Here is a 16,661-nt window from a genome sequence, read left to right as displayed (position 1 = left end):
GAGAGAGAGACAGGTGGAGAAGAGGAGGGAGGTGGAGGGCAGGCCAAGAGATAGAAGAGTAACAGAATAAGGAAAAAACAGATGATTGATCAAACTCACACTCTGGTCACTCAGTGGAGGCAGAACAATTGTTCTCTCGATGGTGTTCAGCACGATTTTCCAAAGTTCTTTGAGGACTCGTTTCAGCACAGTCTTCTCACATATTTTGGCAAATAACATCAAACTGCAAAGCGACAAAATAATGGCATGTGTCAGGTCAACACTCGAAGCATGTGTCTCAAACCAAGCCAACACGGCTACAGACAACAATAAGTGATGACGTTTTCATAAATAATATGATTAAAGAAAAGAAGAAAAAAACACCTGTGATTCATAGACTAAACGCAGCAGCTTTATGCTTTAATCTCACCCTATTGTGCAAGCAGGGTTTCAGAGACAAGAGGAAGGATTTGGTATTTCCATATCATTAAGAGGATTCCCTGTAATACCCTATTGGCCTCAATGTTGCTTTGACAAATGGTTGAGAGCGATTTCCAGAGTTCAGCTGAAGCATATCAGGACGATGGTTCTTTTGAAGAATGGAAATAAATACATTCCTTGAAGGTTGAAGACATTAACAGATAAAACTGGCCTAAAAATAAATGTAAAATGGTAGTAATCATTATACTGCTGTATTCATTTGTATTCTGTATTATATTTATTTTGTATCTATCAAACAGTTAACTGGAAATAGAAACAAATACAACTTGAAAAAACTCTTCATAGGTTGAAATGTGTTGGTTATTGTTGGACCCCTTCTGACTACCTCACTTACCATCTCAGTGCCATTTCTGAATACCTGTTGCTTAAACGTTTTAAACATTACGACAACATGTCCGAATAGAAACCAAAATACAGGTATGTACAACCAGCCTTGGTTGGCCAAGAAAATGTTCCTTACTTTTGAGAAGAGAGGTCACACACATTAGTGGGTAGAGGTAGCTGAAATATGTATATCAAATAATCAACTTGACCTTATAGATTCTGATACAACCACATCACACAAATTAACCGGGACTAGTTGAACAATTCAGAAACTCTGTTGGTACTATTGCACCAAGTTCAATCTGACTGAATTTTGATACCAGTCAATTTGAATGATGTGGTGTGATTGGCTAACCTGACACACCAGATTGATTGTTCCACAAAACCATCTGAGAAGCTGTCTGGAAAGGGCAGGCACTTTCAGAAAATACTTGGCAGGTGATTGGTTGAACCATCAGTTAATCAAACTCTGACCAAAGCCAGTCGGGAGAAAAGCGAAATAGCTTTTCGCATCAAGAAATACCTCCAGTGCTGTTCATTGCTGTTCTCTCAGTGAATAAATACTCTGATATACCTGATACTTGTATCTATGATCTACTTCTATAGAAGTCCCTGTTGTATTTAGAACAACAGCCGGTGTCACATCACACACACCTAAGCAGCGCCAGTAGCTGCCAGTAACTCCTCTCAGCACGCAGATTGTTCTGTGCAGACTTGCTGAACACAGACGCATTACTTGATGTCTGACAAGATAGATTTTCTTGTGATAAGTGATTCTCACGTCATCTCATAACATCACGAGAATCCAGCTTCTGTGCAAGATAAGGATTTGGCCTGTCATTTAGGAAATTGTTTTAACATTTGTGATGAATACTAGCAACAGAAAAAGGACATGTACAAGTGGCAGAAGTTAATAACTGTAAATACAATTATTATTATTATAATTATGTTAGCCCACCAGCCACGCTGCTTACGAGAGTACATTTTACCGGGTGAAATCCTATTCTGAAATCCCCTTAAGGTCAACCTTTAAACTTGATGGCACAGCCTATTGATGCCTGAATTAATTACTTTCAATTGGTTTGCTAAAGAGGTTGGCATTGATGAAGACCAAAGTACAACACTGCCTCACATGCGAAAGGTTAAACTCTCGCATCCAGTAAATACTAACTTTTTATCCAGGAGGTCCATAAGAGGCCGGAGGACAGTCTCTGCATCCATGGCAGCGTTGCTCCCTTTGGCCGTACCTTTCATCTGAACCAGCTCCTGGTTCATCTGCTTCACACAATCCTCGATCACACCTTTGAAACTGTGTGACAGAAAAAAACAATCCCGTAAATTCTTTGCTCCTAGGTTCATATTTTCTGCTGCAGCAGTAGAGTAATGTTGTGGCTCACTAATGCCTTGTTCTTATTACACGACTTTAGCCCTTATTTTCCGCTCTCCCACAGTTTTTGGAGCTCCTGGACAAAAGCCGCAGATCATAGGCAAGCCGAGATGCTCCCCGATGCATCGTAAACACATTCCAGATATAGTTCTAGTATGCTAAATATCTAAATCTGTTGGGGAGCTACATCCAATGAGAGTGCAAGGCACAGGGTGAGTGCAAACCTGGTAAGGGGAGGGGGTTTTGATTTTGATCCCTTTAAGCACACTTTCTTTAAGTCTGCATTTCTGCTTGAGGGAATTACCCACGACTCATAGCATTTTGAGGCTAAACATGCAGTTACCGGGGGAAGCTTGGAGGCGTAAAAAAACAGAAAAACATGAAAGCAGAGGAATGCAAGCATAGGCTATATTACACATATGGTGCATTCACCAACCATTTACTTGAATTTTGCTTATTGAAGGTGTTTTGACAAAAACAAGTTAATAGATTTGACGATAACCTCTCAAGTCGTAAGGCAAGAGCCAGGGAATAAAAATGTTAAATTAAAAACTCAGAATTGTACAAAACATGTTTTGTCGCCGCAAAGTGCTGTCCCATTTCAATTTACACCATGCCAATTACCAGGCACACATTCTTTGGAAGAACAAGAAATGAATAGATACGTTAACCATAATGAAAATGAGCCCGAACACACACTTTGAGTCACACTAATGCTCACCTGGAGCCAAACACTCCGCTGAGCTCATCCAGCACTGTGTTGAGTTTATTCTGCAGCTCCTTAAGTAGATCACTGGCCTCTGCATCCAGCTGTCAGAGGAAAATAGACAGTTACTACATCATTACACTCCATACATTAGCCCACACTGACGAGAGCGCTGAATCTCTGCCTTAACTGGGGTGGGGGTGCTAGATGGCAAGACAACAGGAACAGAGAAGTAACCTGCCTCGCTGGTGGCCTCCCACTCATTTTGCCTGCCATCTGTGCCGAGCGACATTCTGAATACAAATGGACGGCTCACCTGCGAGCGCTGCAATGATGATTGCTTGCCGAGTCACGAGACACGGCAAAGAAGCAGCCAGCTAGTGTCTTTCAAAAGGAAATATTTGTGTGCACTACTACACAAGTTACAGTACAGCGAGTTTGCTGTCAGGCAGCCTTGACATTGTAATATCCAAGGGAAAAAAATGTACTGTCATATATACATACATCCTACATATGTTCTGATACTGAGATCCTCTTCCTGACTTTTTATGTTCAGGAAGGACATTGTTGCTGCATGTGTTTCTTTGACTTAATTAATTTGAGTGTGCAACTTTCCAATATTTTGTTCATTATTTAGGAGATGTTGATGTAACTCGATTCATATCTGGAGCTATAGTTTGCTACACACCTTTCTAAATACATGCATTATGTGCATAAATATCTGGTATGATATTCTGCAAAATCCAACATGATCTTGCAATGAAGTATTTTCCATATACCAGCTCACACAAACACATTTGCAAAATTGATTTACAGCATGTATATATGCCCATGCATGGCATGTGTTGGGTTTCTGCAGCACCATTTTTATTTGTATGCATGTGATGAATGTGCAGATGTTTGTGTTTTGGAGCCTATTATAAGCAAATGCATGGGTGGATATCACAAGTTTGTGCTGTGCTTTGTGCGAGTGTATTTGTGTGTCCTTAACCAACCGCATGTATGAGTGCATCTGCATCACGGTTTGTCTCGGTGTTTATGAATTATGTTCGCCATGTAAAAAATGTCCAAACATTGATGTTTTGGATGGGGGTGGAGAACACACATCGCAGAGGCTCAGTGCCTGAGATGGATGTGTGAGGCCAGGCACCGCACCACATGCATGACACATCGTCATATTAGAATTGGTAAGCTTAGCTATGGAGCCGCTCATCTCGCACAGTATTGTGGCGGATGGCTCAGCTGGGAAGCAGAAGTGTAAACTAAACCTTTTATAGACATTGTTATTCGGCAAACATGCCTCTATCTTCAGCACAAACGGGATAGATGTATATGAGTGTGTGTGTTTGTGTTCACGTGTGTTCACATTCGTACTGCTGTCACCTCAATGGTAACGATCGCGGCATTCAATATTTTCCTGTCACAGAGAAAATTGACCATAGAGGTTTGAGTTATTTTAGTCTTTGAGTAACGGATAACATCTTTTCCACTGATAGCAGAAAAATACTGTAGGCCACGGTCTTTTATCAGTTCCTCTTGGCCTGGAGAAAGTTTGTGACTGGGCTCTAATCTGCAGCTTGGCAGTCTCTGAAATTGAGATTCTCCATTTCATTTCCAGAACACTGTGTCTTAATGTGAATCCTGCTAAAGGATATTCACCCTGCTGTTATATAAACTAAGACACCTGTCACCTCCTGAGAGGAGAAAATTCCATTCTGACGGTATGTGGTTCTTCGTTCTTGTTGCTCAAGTCATATGTCTCCCAGGATGAAAGGCCGCCTCCATTCAAAGCTACTTTGACTTGCCAAGTGAGGCAGTTTTATAGATGCAAAATATCAAAGCTTCATCCTCTAAAATGTCAGGTTTATGAAGGTCTTGGATTATCTTAAAATGGTATATAATGTCAAGAATAAATTGACGAATGCTGTATAATGTATATTGGGTATACCAGAATAGATCCGATGTCTAATGTCCTTCACTCGCCATGTGCACTCTCAGAAACTGGTTTAAGTAGTCAATATGTGTACCAATAACAACACAAGACATTCAAATACTTGTTTTGCAATTAAGGATTACCTACATTTGTATTAAGGTAATTTAACGTTAAGCAAAGGAAACATCCATTTTAGAATGTATTGAGCACCTGGCTCCTCCACGGTAGTGAGTTTCACTGGACGCTGACTGATATCCAGAGTCCCCCTGAGAGCACAAACTCTATCCTGGCTGACAGCCTATCAACAGCAGCCCAGCTTTGCTTCCCTTTGCCTGTTTCAACAATACAATATCTACTCTCTGGCAGGGTTGCTATCACGAAATATAGTTTGATCTGAACAGTGCCAAATAAATAAAGGTTTTATAACCACCATCTCTAATGTGAGAAGAGAACAGCATATCAGAAAACAGACCAACATCCAAAAAAAAGCCTGATATCAATCTAGAGAGATCAGTCCATGATGATTCTTTGAATGTGGGTACCGAAAGAGATTATTGCTAATCTCTGTTATTGGTCATACTATGATAACAGCTCTTGGTAATTACATTTGCTTTCTGGGAGTTAATTGCTGATAGGAAATTATTCCGTAATGAATAGGCTACTCTGCAGAGAGGAACCTAATGGCAAACCTTTAACTGAAATACACCTCAGCTGCAAAAAAAATATTCAAGAGAAATTCCTTGAGATGTTCTTAACAATGTCCATTGACAATTTACATTGATTTTCGAAGGGAGTTCAAGACTTCTGGTTTCATTATTCTTCAGACAATAATGGTCGGGGAGGGTTCCAGGACAGGTCTAGAACTGCTAACTGTGGGGAGGTAGCAGCACATCAGCTGAGGACACAGCTGGAGAGATTTGTAAGTGTTTGAGAAGCTCATTAAACACGGTCTGAAAAATCCTGTCAGAAGCATTTTGTGGCTGCAGCCTGGGGAATGGATAGAGCTGATCAAAACCTCAGCCAGCAACTGGGCGAACCTCTGATTCCACTTTTTGCGCCAAGAACAAAATACGAGGAAGAACAGACTAAAATAGATATCGCAATTCTAAATTAGCCATGGATAAAGAAGTGGCAGACGGGGGGGAAGCGAGCTAAAAATAAAGATGGGATCGGGAAGGTTGAGCCACTATCCCCAGAGCGCTGGGGATGGTGAGCTTGAGCTGTCCGTCCAGAGGGGTGATGGGTAATTCAGATTCCATATGCTCTGTGGCACATGCTGCTGGAGGGGTTTGGGGAGTGGGGTGAGAAGCGTGTGAGGGGTGGCAGGGAGGAACAGGGGGGAGGGGGCGTGCTTTTTGGTATCATTTGGTAAATGGTGGGAAGGGGTGTTGACGGGTCCTATTGCACACACCTTACAGAAGGACACAACCCCCTCCTCCTGGAGACAGAGAGAGAGAGCACAGAAAGGAAATGGTGGGGAAACAGAAGACACAACGACGGGAGACAAAACGCAAGGCAAGACAGGCGTTAGATACAGGAGAAGAGAAACATGCGTGTAAGTAATAAGAAGCCGAGGCGGCTGCTTCTCAGGTTAGACTGACAGGGAAAATACTCAACGGGGTTCCAAACCCAAGAGACACAGATTTATAGGGTTTTAACACTATGTTTACAAAAAGGCAACACGTTATACACAAAGAGGGTTAGTGTAAGGGAAATAGTGATTGGGTACAAAAGACGTTATTGAGGTAGTTGAGGTCAAAAAGGTGATTTTAGCAAACATGTCAGATTAGTCTATTACATTGATAAGTGCAGAACTGATGGAAGGATTACAGCACATCACTGTTGGGGCCAATTCACTTTCACATTATATAAATGTCATCTGGAATCATCATTTACATGGTCATGACACAGCATGTATTGAACAGCACAGAGCTGATCTGAGGCTGGAGTGTCCATTTGAAAGACACTGAATCCGTTGAAGCCCTGGGGACACTGTTCTTTAGCTAACTTTGTGGAAGAACGCAGATCTTTGCAGAACTACATTGTAATAATTCGTACATTTAAAAAAAAAAAAAAAAAAAAACAGGATGAAAACTCTTAATTTAATTGAAAATGAATTGCCTCAAAACGTGACACAGACACAGCAGACGGATACAGTAGGCACAGACCTGTTTGCCACCCATGGACTCAAACATCTTCTCCAGTTGCACACGGAGCTGCTGAATGTTGTTCAGGATGATGCAGGGCTGTAAAAGTACAAGTATTATAATAATAAAACTAAAGTGTATTGTGTCATACAACCAACTATATATGTATACTATTTAACAGTGTTGACATCCTGCAAAAACATAGAACATGAATTTCCTTCCTCCTTCCTTTTTTTAAATTTTTTTTTACAGCTATTGAAATCATACACTTGAGACTAGCCCATATAATTGCAACACATTTTCCGAAGGGTACAACTAGTAAAATGATTTTGCTTTTCTGACACTTCATCTATACAAAGATGGTAGGTTTCAGCATGCCATCGACAGTCATCAGGGAAATGCAATACATAATAAAACAGCGAGAGGAATGTCTGCAGTGAGTATGTCAAGCGTTATTGATTCTCAGCTGCACAACAAGTTTAACAGATGACAGACATTAATCACATTGCTTTTTATGGAGACTGTGAGTAATTCTTTTCAGTCAGTACATTATCTGCCCAAAAAAATCACTTACAGACATACAACACCCCAACATTATGATAGTGGTAATGGATGGTAGTAAAATGATTAGTCTGAGCCCCACAGCACAAGATTGGTGTCTTTCAATCCACAAAGCAGCCAATAGTGTCTCTGCGGCAGCACACAATGGCTTGTTCTCCAATAGATTTATGAACGTATTTGTATGGGAGTGCTAAGATATTCTCAATCTAAATATAGGGTTTTCCTCTCAGTTACATGTTTGTAGCTTGAGAGAGAGTGAAAATTGTAGATTCAAGCCAGCCGGCCCCCTTGTGGAGATCTTTTGTTGTACAACATGTCTGGTACGTGTGAATTTGAGTGCAAAACTTTAATTGGCTGTATGTGTTAGTCTTGTGATTTACTGCCGAACTTGTGTACCCCACCTCTCCCCCAATGTCTAATTTGTGCTTTTGTATGTCAAATATATGTATACTTAATATGTATACTTGAGGTTTTTGATTATACTTAAGGCAAACTGAAGCAAGAGCAAACCTTTGAAAAACTGATGTCCACAATATGGCTTTGGCTATACAAGCCACACAAGTTAGAAAGCACTGCTCTAGATCCTCATCTTAGTTAATACAATAACTCCACTCCTTTAATGTATGTGTGTTTTTTGACGGGAAAGACAGACACACAGTATACGTTCTTGGTAAAAATGGGTAAGATGTGGGTGATGTACGTGATTTAATTTGATGTGATCCTTCCACTGTACAACTCCATCTGCCTCTTATTTCCTTTTTTCCATCATCTGTCTGTTCAGCCCTGTCTCGGGGAGGGAGATTTTAACGCTTTCTCTGGGACAATTGTAATGAGCCTGTCAACGCTGGAAAGAAGCATCTACCTCCTCCGCTAGTTTCCTGTGTGGTATCTCTCACTTCAACCTCAAAGACCAGCTAGGATAATTAGGTCACTCAGAAGGCTCTGCATTCAGTCATCCATTAAACAATGGACAAAGAGTCCAAAAAATACAAATGACTTTCGCCCATCAGCTATGGACTGTGTGATTAATAACTGCATCTCGGTTAATAAAGACACTTTTTTGTTTTTGTCTTTTTGGTTACATTATTTGCAGATATTTGCATTTATTGGACAGGGCAGATTGGGAGTTAAAACAGGGAAACAGGGGACCTAGAGACAATCCATGAAGTCGATTACAAAAAGCAGGGCCGGGTTCAGTGTAAACCGACTGGGCTGCCACATTGCTGTTAGAGACCGGCATGCAAATACCGTCATCTGACTAACCATATTTGCATTTCTACCCGAAACAATAAAAGTAACTTTTGCTATTAACACTGGCAGACTTTGACTGGGTACTCACCACGTTCTCCTTATTTAAATACAAAGGAAAGTCCTTGGATATGATGACAGCATACTGCAGAAGAACTTTGTTGATAGTCTGTAGGGAAGGAAAGAGAAAATTTTATAATTACATATTGTTTGCTGTTCTATTATTTCATTTTCCGATTCTCATTGACAAAATGTAAGCAGTCACAACCTAATGACAAGATAATATAAAACTGAATAAATATACCGCAGTCTCTCCTCAGCTAAATGGCAAACTAACGATGAGTTATCGCTCTACACAGGAGGGGCTGACCTTCGCAAATCGGCACATGAAGTGAGCCAGAGCCTGTGGGTTTGGACACTCCAGCTTCTTGATAATCTCAAAACTCTGGTTTAGTTGAGTGAACACATCCACCACCGAACATGAAAAGAGGGCGTGCTCTGAGGTTTGCTGGAACTGTTGCAGGATAGAGAGAGGGGGGGGGTGAAGAAGGAGAACAGAGAAAGAGACAGATGTATGATCTCAGATCTTAAAACATGTAAGCACCTCAGAGTTGTGAGACATTATTAAGGCACAGTAAAGAGGACATAGACTAAAGTACCAATTACTTAATAATGGCATTACTCACAGCGCAATCTATACCACTCACTGCCAACATACTAACTAGAAGGTGTACTGTTAACTCTTTCTACAATACCCAGTAACAACTGAGCTGCAATATAAACATTTAACACTTAAACTCTCTGAAACTCTACAGAGCTTTATATTTGACACATATGGATTCCTGCATTAATCATGATTCAGATAACAGTCATGTTTCATGTGTTCAAGTAAAGATGAATCATAGTTTTAACAACTAACTTTGTTTAGTGGACATTCAGGGTCACACAAATCAAACGTGTAAATCATAAATATATAGTGCTGTGCAATGGTTTTATGTGTTTAGCTAGAAGATACATAAATATGTGGCAATACTTTCTGTGCCAAACTTGCTTTGTGAAGCTCGGCACATTTGCTCTCGTCATACGCTTTTTACTCCCCTGAAAATCATGTTTTGCTTCCGGTTTTTATCAGGCATGATGCCTTCAGGCGAGTAGTGTTTTCTTCACTGCAAAATGTATTTGATCCCCCTTTATTCCACAAGAGGTAAATTCTGTCTCTTCTCTGTCCTTCTGAATAAGTAACAGTCTTAAGAGGTTTGTTTGGTTAAAGATAAAGTCATGTATTGAGAAATAATTCAATGCTATACTCACTCCATCTTTCTTGTCCCTTTCCAGTGCTCCATTGAGGAAATCCATGGCAACGTCCTCGTTCTCATCAAGCCACTGAATTACAAACGGCTCGAACCACCTACAAAAGAAACATTTTCATAAATTGAAGGGTCGACTCATAATGGGAATCCTTTTTCATCTCTTCTTTCAGAAGCACCAGAAGAGTCAGGGTTTAGTATATGAGAACATTTCAAAGGCTCCCGAGTTATTTAAAACCACTGTATTGAGGAGAGATTTTTGTGTTACACACAAAAAGGTACAAGGAAAAGACCTAGTAGATTTCAGTGTGGTTTTGGCCATGGCTGAAATCCATGCAGGCATTGATATCAGGTTTCAGTTTGTGGACAGATTAGAGTGCGAGGCTCAAACAGAGGACTGCAGAGGACAGGCCGGGGTGGATGAGGACGTACATCTGTAAGTGGAATAATAATGCTGTTCTGTCTGTTTCACTTTGCCATTTACTTGTATAATATGGTGCCTGAGCTTGTCCTCAGAGCAATGGATGTCCCCCCAAAACCGCTTTGAACTCTAAGGGCATCTGCTCCAGGAGGGACAGCCAATAAACAAGGTGGGTGTGGTGACAGAGAAAGAAAAGAGAGACAGACAGACATACATAAAGATACTGTGTGTGTGTGTGTGTGTGTGTGTGTGTGTGTGTGTGTGTGTGTGTGTGTGTGTGTGTATGATGCATATAACTCTGGAAGAATCAATCCTGCTAGAGATGGTGTCCGAGTGACTTGAGAGGGGGAGGGGTTGTCAATAGTCTGACAAACTGGCAGGATGGGAGAGGGCATTGTGTTCCCTGCTTGCACTACACGTGTTTACATTGCAGCTATCCCTGCTTTGTTGCACACAATTATGCACAATGGAAAACATAGCTATGGGTGAAGAAGAACATGCTTTTAGGTTATACATTTTTTCTCCTCATCCAAAATAGTTGATCAGCTTGTTTAACGGCTTGCTGGGGAAAAAACTATCAGCACAGATGACAAGACCATTTTACCGATTCATTCTTGATCTGAACTACTATGATTTATAGCCTCATTTGTATTTCACTGACATTGCTGACTGTTAAATAATATTTCTCCTTGTGGTTTCTGTGGTACTAGAATACAATTAAAATATATTTCATAAGTATTTGAAATTAAATTATTGAGGACTTAAAAAACATATATATTAGGTATTAAAAATATGAAGAACAAAGTTGTCACTAATCTGAGGATAGCCATGTGCTTTTCTTCTCTGTAACAAGAGTGTGGATGTAGCTTCAAGTTGTTATTCCTCTGCTTGGTAACGTTACTACTCTACTGCACCTTTCATGCGTTACTGCACAACCTCACCTCACTAAGTCTGTGTTGCGTGCCGTTAGCCGTTTTCAATTTATCGGCAAATTACCGCGCTATATGTAAGTGAAAAAAGAGGATACTTACAGGGAATACTCAGGTGGAACATTCTTGAAGGCCGGCAGGTCACGGACATACTCATTATGGAACCATTTGACTTTGAAGTGAAGATTCATGTATTCAGTACTCTTGCATAGGCGGTGCTTGTCATGCTCTGTAATGTTGATTAAAACACAAGAAGCATACGTTAGCATATAGAGTACATCCACTGAAGTCTTGATTCTTAAACAGAGTCTCACGCTCTGGATTGACTAAAAAGCATGTTACATTGTCAGTGTATAATATAGTAAACAGGTTTCATGTGATCAGGACAGCAAACAGCACCTCAGTTACTGCTTCCTTCTTCAAAAAGACCTCTCTCACACACACACACACACACACACACACACACACACACACACACACACACACACACACACACGAATAGAGGTGTGTAAATAGTTAGATCTATCTATCTATCAGAAAATAAAACCAAGCTTGTGAATGTATCCAGCTCCTTTCAATGGAAAGAAAGTCCCTGAATGACTGCAAACAAACTGAATCTAAAAAGGTTTGGACTTCCGTGTCAGCACAGCAGACAACAAATAATATAGTTCCGCTCAATGTAGACATTTCAGAATAATTAAACATCTCATGGAATCCCCTGGGGAAGAGATGGATGGAGATGGCTCAGGAAACGTTGGTTGAGACAAAAAAAAACATGGGAGAAAAACCAATCAGAAGAAAACTATTCTTTGTTACACATTGCTGCAGATGAGAGAATGGCATAAAGAAGGAGGAGATTAAACAGAGGAGAGAGGAAGCTTTGTGTAAGTATGCTAATATTTGCTAATTAGCACTCAACACAACTGAGAAAAAAAAACGTTTTCACAGTAAAACATTTCCTGGCAATACATAATAGTTGTTGGGATATTTTAGGACCGACTAGCATTGCTATTCCCTGAGCTATGCCACTAGCATGGCCAAAATGGCAAGGCTGGTTTGTTCACATGCTTAGAACGGCCTCTCTTTCCCTATTAGCTGCTCTCTGTGACGCTTAATTGTTTTGTTTGACTTCTTTTGTACTTTTGAATTCAGTATGCAAATAGCCATACAATCCCTTTCTTTGTGGCACAGTGCAATAATCTATTGTTGGTTCAGCAGCTGTTACAGTTTTCCACGCAAAAAATGTGGGGTGTGGTGAAGCTTCATCGAATCAAATTTGGGTATTTGAGACCCATTTGAGACATATTGGATTTGCCAGGTGTGAACTCTGTGACACAATCTGGCTATACCTGTACAAGTCAAGCGAAGCTGGTTTGTGGATTTTGATAGATTTTTCATTTTTCAGCAGGCTCTTCTACATGATAAGGCAGAAATAAAGACACACATAGTCACATACCGTTTTACATAATACAAGATTCATACATTCACACAACATCAAAGACGTGTTTAAATCCATGCATTGCACCACGGCTGTCGCGTCTTAAGCCTGATAAGAACCTTTGTGATTACTATTGATGAATAGTGCATAGCTTACTAGCCTACACTCCTCTCTAAGCTTGGAGAAAAATATTTACATATGTGTAATGAACAAATCTACCTGTGGATAATGTGTAAAAATGCACAATGCAATATTTACTCCTTTAAATTGATACAATTCTGAATGCTCCACTCAAGTCAGTCTGATATCAGTGTGTGATATACACTCACCTAAAGGATTATTAGGAACACCATACTAATACTGTGTTTGCCTTAATTCTACGTGGCATTGATTCAACAAGGTGCTGAAAGCATTCTTTAGAAATGTTGGCCCATATTGATAGGATAGCATCTTGCAGTTGATGGAGATTTGTGGGATGCACATCCAGGGCACGAAGCTCCCGTTCCACCACATCCCAAAGATGCTCTATTGGGTTGAGATCTGGTGACTGTGGGGGCCATTTTAGTACAGTGAACTCATTGTCATGTTCAAGAAACCAATTAGAAATGATTGGAGCTTTGTGACATGGTGCATTATCCTGCTGGAAGTAGCCATCAGAGGATGGGTACATGGTGGCCATAAAGGGATGGACATGGTCAGAAACAATGCTCAGGTAGGCCGTGGCATTTAAACGATGCCCAATTGGCACTAAGGGGCCTAAAGTGTGCCAAGAAAACATCCCCCACACCATTACACTACCACCACCAGCCTGCACAGTGGTAACAAGGCATGATGGATCCATGTTCTCATTCTGTTTGCGCCAAATTCGGACTTTACCATCTGAATGTCTCAACAGAAATTGAGACTCATCAATACAGGCAACATTTTTCCAGTCTTCAACTGTCCAATTTTGGTGAGCTCTTGCAAATTGTAGCCTCTTTTTCCTATTTGTAGTGGAGATGAGTGGTACCCGGTGGGGTCTTCTGCTGTTGTAGCCCATCCGCCTCAAGGTTGTGCGTGTTGTGGCTTCACAAATGCTTTGCTGCATACCTCGGTTGTAACGAGTGGTTATTTCAGTCAAAGTTGCTCTTCTATCAGCTTGAATCAGTCGGCCCATTCTCCTCTGACCCCTAACAAGGCATTTTCGCCCACAGGACTGCCGCATACTGGATGTTTTTCCCTTTTCACACCATTCTTTGTAAACCCTACAAATGGTTGTGCGTGAAAATCCCAGTAAATGAGCAGATTGTGAAATACTCAGACCGGCCCGTCTGGCACCAACAACCATGCCATGCTCAAAATTGCTTAAATCACCTTTCTTTCCCATTCTGACATTCAGTTTGGAGTTCAGGAGATTGTCTTGACCAGGACCACACCCCTAAATGCATTGAAGCAACTGCCATGTGATTGGTTGATTAGATAATTGCATTAATGAGAAATTGAACAGCTGTTCCTAATAATTCTTTAGGTGAGTGTATGTGTATGTTTTGGTGTAACATTAGTTAGGATCATCTTAAAATTCATAGGAGACAATTTGTTGTAGAGACTATGTAAGAAAAGATGGATAGTTGCCATGACCACCATGTCCTAGCAGAGTGTCATAAATAGAGCCTTGATTAACTGAAAATCACAGTACGGGTAAGTGGCCTTAGCTAAATACGTCAATAAAACAGCACACAGGAACATATTGAAATATCCCCATGATATGAGGAATTATTATTTTTTGAGCAGCAAGCCTATTCAAGTCATTTGATCTACTTACACATTACATGTTTGAGGTGGAATTTGTTCAACTTGCACACAGAGATTTTAAAATTATAATTATATTCTAACAAATCCCATGAGTCACACAAGGGGACTGTTTAAAGTTTTGCAATGGCTTGCCAATGGCTGATATGAAAAGCCATAATGATACTAGCACCTCAGGGTTATTTCCTTTTTGGAACCAAACACTGGGAAATGGTGAGGATCACTTCTTTCATCAACGCCTAACCTTCAAGGCTAAAGTGGTTTTGATGGATGAAATTGCCATGGGATTTAAGGTTTCACATGGATTCACCGAGTTGGTCTTTGTCACTGAAGGAGCAGGTGGCTTAAACTTTGTGAATATTGAGTCGGGATTGTTTTACTAGAGACGGCCTGCAGTTATTCTGCTGCAGAGGCCATGTAATATTTGAGCCGAGGTTTCCACTCTGGCTGTGCCACTTTAATAACTGAGCTGGCACTGCAAGGCAGCTTATACACAAACAGGATGGACACACATGCACACACAGTCACAGCTTGTCAACCTTTCTTTCCAAGCAGATAGAGGTCAGTCGGGAGACAGTACAGTGGAGGTCAGCAAGTGTTTTGTGTGGTGCTGCCAGACCGGTTGTGCTAGCTTGGTACAGGATATGTGAGTTTTTGCAGAATGTGTGTGTGTCTACAATACATCCTCTCAAACAGCCATAGTATATACCTGTACGTAATCAATGCAGTATGTTTCTACTACCCCACATGAGAATTTGTTTTCTGTTTCCAAAACAATACAGTACTGCTTGACGAGAAGTTTTCAAAGCATCAGAGTTAAAACAAGAGTTGGCATTAACCACAGAGCTAGACATAAAGTCTATGAAGGGAGATCAATTTACTGGAACTGGAAAAGTACAAACGGCAAGGAATAAGTTGGAGCAGTCTCAAGTCTTGTTTTTCTGCTTGTGTATGTTCCAGTAACAACTACTTATTGTTGCGACAGTGGCTTTAGAAGAAGCTCATACTCATCCTCGGGAGATCATGAATGTTCCATAAGTAAAACGCTGCCTATGTTTCATGTCTACTAGTGGGAATGTTGCCCAGGATCACAAAAGATAATATGATACATCCTCTAAGAAACTTCAATACTGCCAAAACAATTTTATTTCAAGCTTCAAAATATGTGGTATGAAGACAGAAATGCATTGCAGAGGTTAAACAAGTGTCATGTTCTTGAAACGCTTCTGTCTTTCCAACCTCTTGACTTTAAGAGTCATAAAGCTCATATCCTCTCTTTAGAGAGCTGTTTTAATATTACAAATTGTAAAAAAGCATTTCACATACTGTTTAAGTGCAGGCATGTTTGGTTGTGAGCTTTACTTGTAGCATCACAAAGATGAGCGCAAGCAGCGCTACAATGTGTTATTTTATTGACCTTGAAAAGATGCTTTATCCATTTGTAAGGCATTGTGCCATGCACACTGTGAATGATGCAAAGGTTTGAGAATAATCATCCGAGTACCAGGTCTACATTTACTGCAATATGGAATATGTTTAGAAAACTTTTAGTTTAAATTCCTAGTCGACATATTTTGAAAAACAAAAAGTGTAACGTAACGATACCAGGCATGCTTGTTAGTCTGTAATGAGCTAAATATTTCCATTAAAACTCACTCTTCTCTCCACAACACTTAACCCCTCACCACCATTATCCTCTCACTACATTTTAAGCCAAACATATTATCTTACCGGCTGCAACAGCTGCGTCCCTCATCGCCATCTTTACAACAGGTTGGATTGTTGGATTGCCAACAGCTTTATGATGTGAGACAGCAGAATTATGACTGTAATTGCAAAAACGCAATCTGCATTATAATGGTTGATTTTCTGTTTATGTAATCATGCAAATGGCTTGTGGCGACATACATACACACCTTACCACTCTCCACTTCAATAGTATGCATCTTTTTCATTTAGTTAGACATTTTTATTATGCCATTATGATCAGTA

At 40.4% G+C, this 16,661-nt stretch overlaps 1 protein-coding gene across 1 annotated transcript in view; it reads right to left on the bottom strand.

Moving 5' to 3' along the window:
- Positions 1–16,661, bottom strand: part of unc13c (unc-13 homolog C (C. elegans)) — a gene marked incomplete at both ends in the record, with an annotated part of 87,360 nt that overhangs the window by 11,708 nt on the left and 58,991 nt on the right. The window contains 9 exons of the mRNA XM_079217306.1: positions 100–223; positions 1,976–2,113; positions 2,913–3,001; positions 6,242–6,268; positions 6,999–7,076; positions 8,878–8,955; positions 9,157–9,300; positions 10,098–10,194; positions 11,546–11,672. Of these exons, the coding sequence (XP_079073432.1) occupies positions 100–223; positions 1,976–2,113; positions 2,913–3,001; positions 6,242–6,268; positions 6,999–7,076; positions 8,878–8,955; positions 9,157–9,300; positions 10,098–10,194; positions 11,546–11,672 (902 nt within the window). The remainder of the gene's footprint in view (positions 1–99; positions 224–1,975; positions 2,114–2,912; positions 3,002–6,241; positions 6,269–6,998; positions 7,077–8,877; positions 8,956–9,156; positions 9,301–10,097; positions 10,195–11,545; positions 11,673–16,661) is intronic.

Source organism: Taurulus bubalis, assembly GCF_910589615.1.
Source record: "Taurulus bubalis genome assembly, chromosome: 4".
In the NCBI taxonomy this organism is placed as follows: Eukaryota; Metazoa; Chordata; class Actinopteri; order Perciformes; family Cottidae; genus Taurulus; species Taurulus bubalis.
Note: the sequence above shows the minus strand (reverse complement) of the source record. Positions and strands in the feature narration are given on the sequence as shown.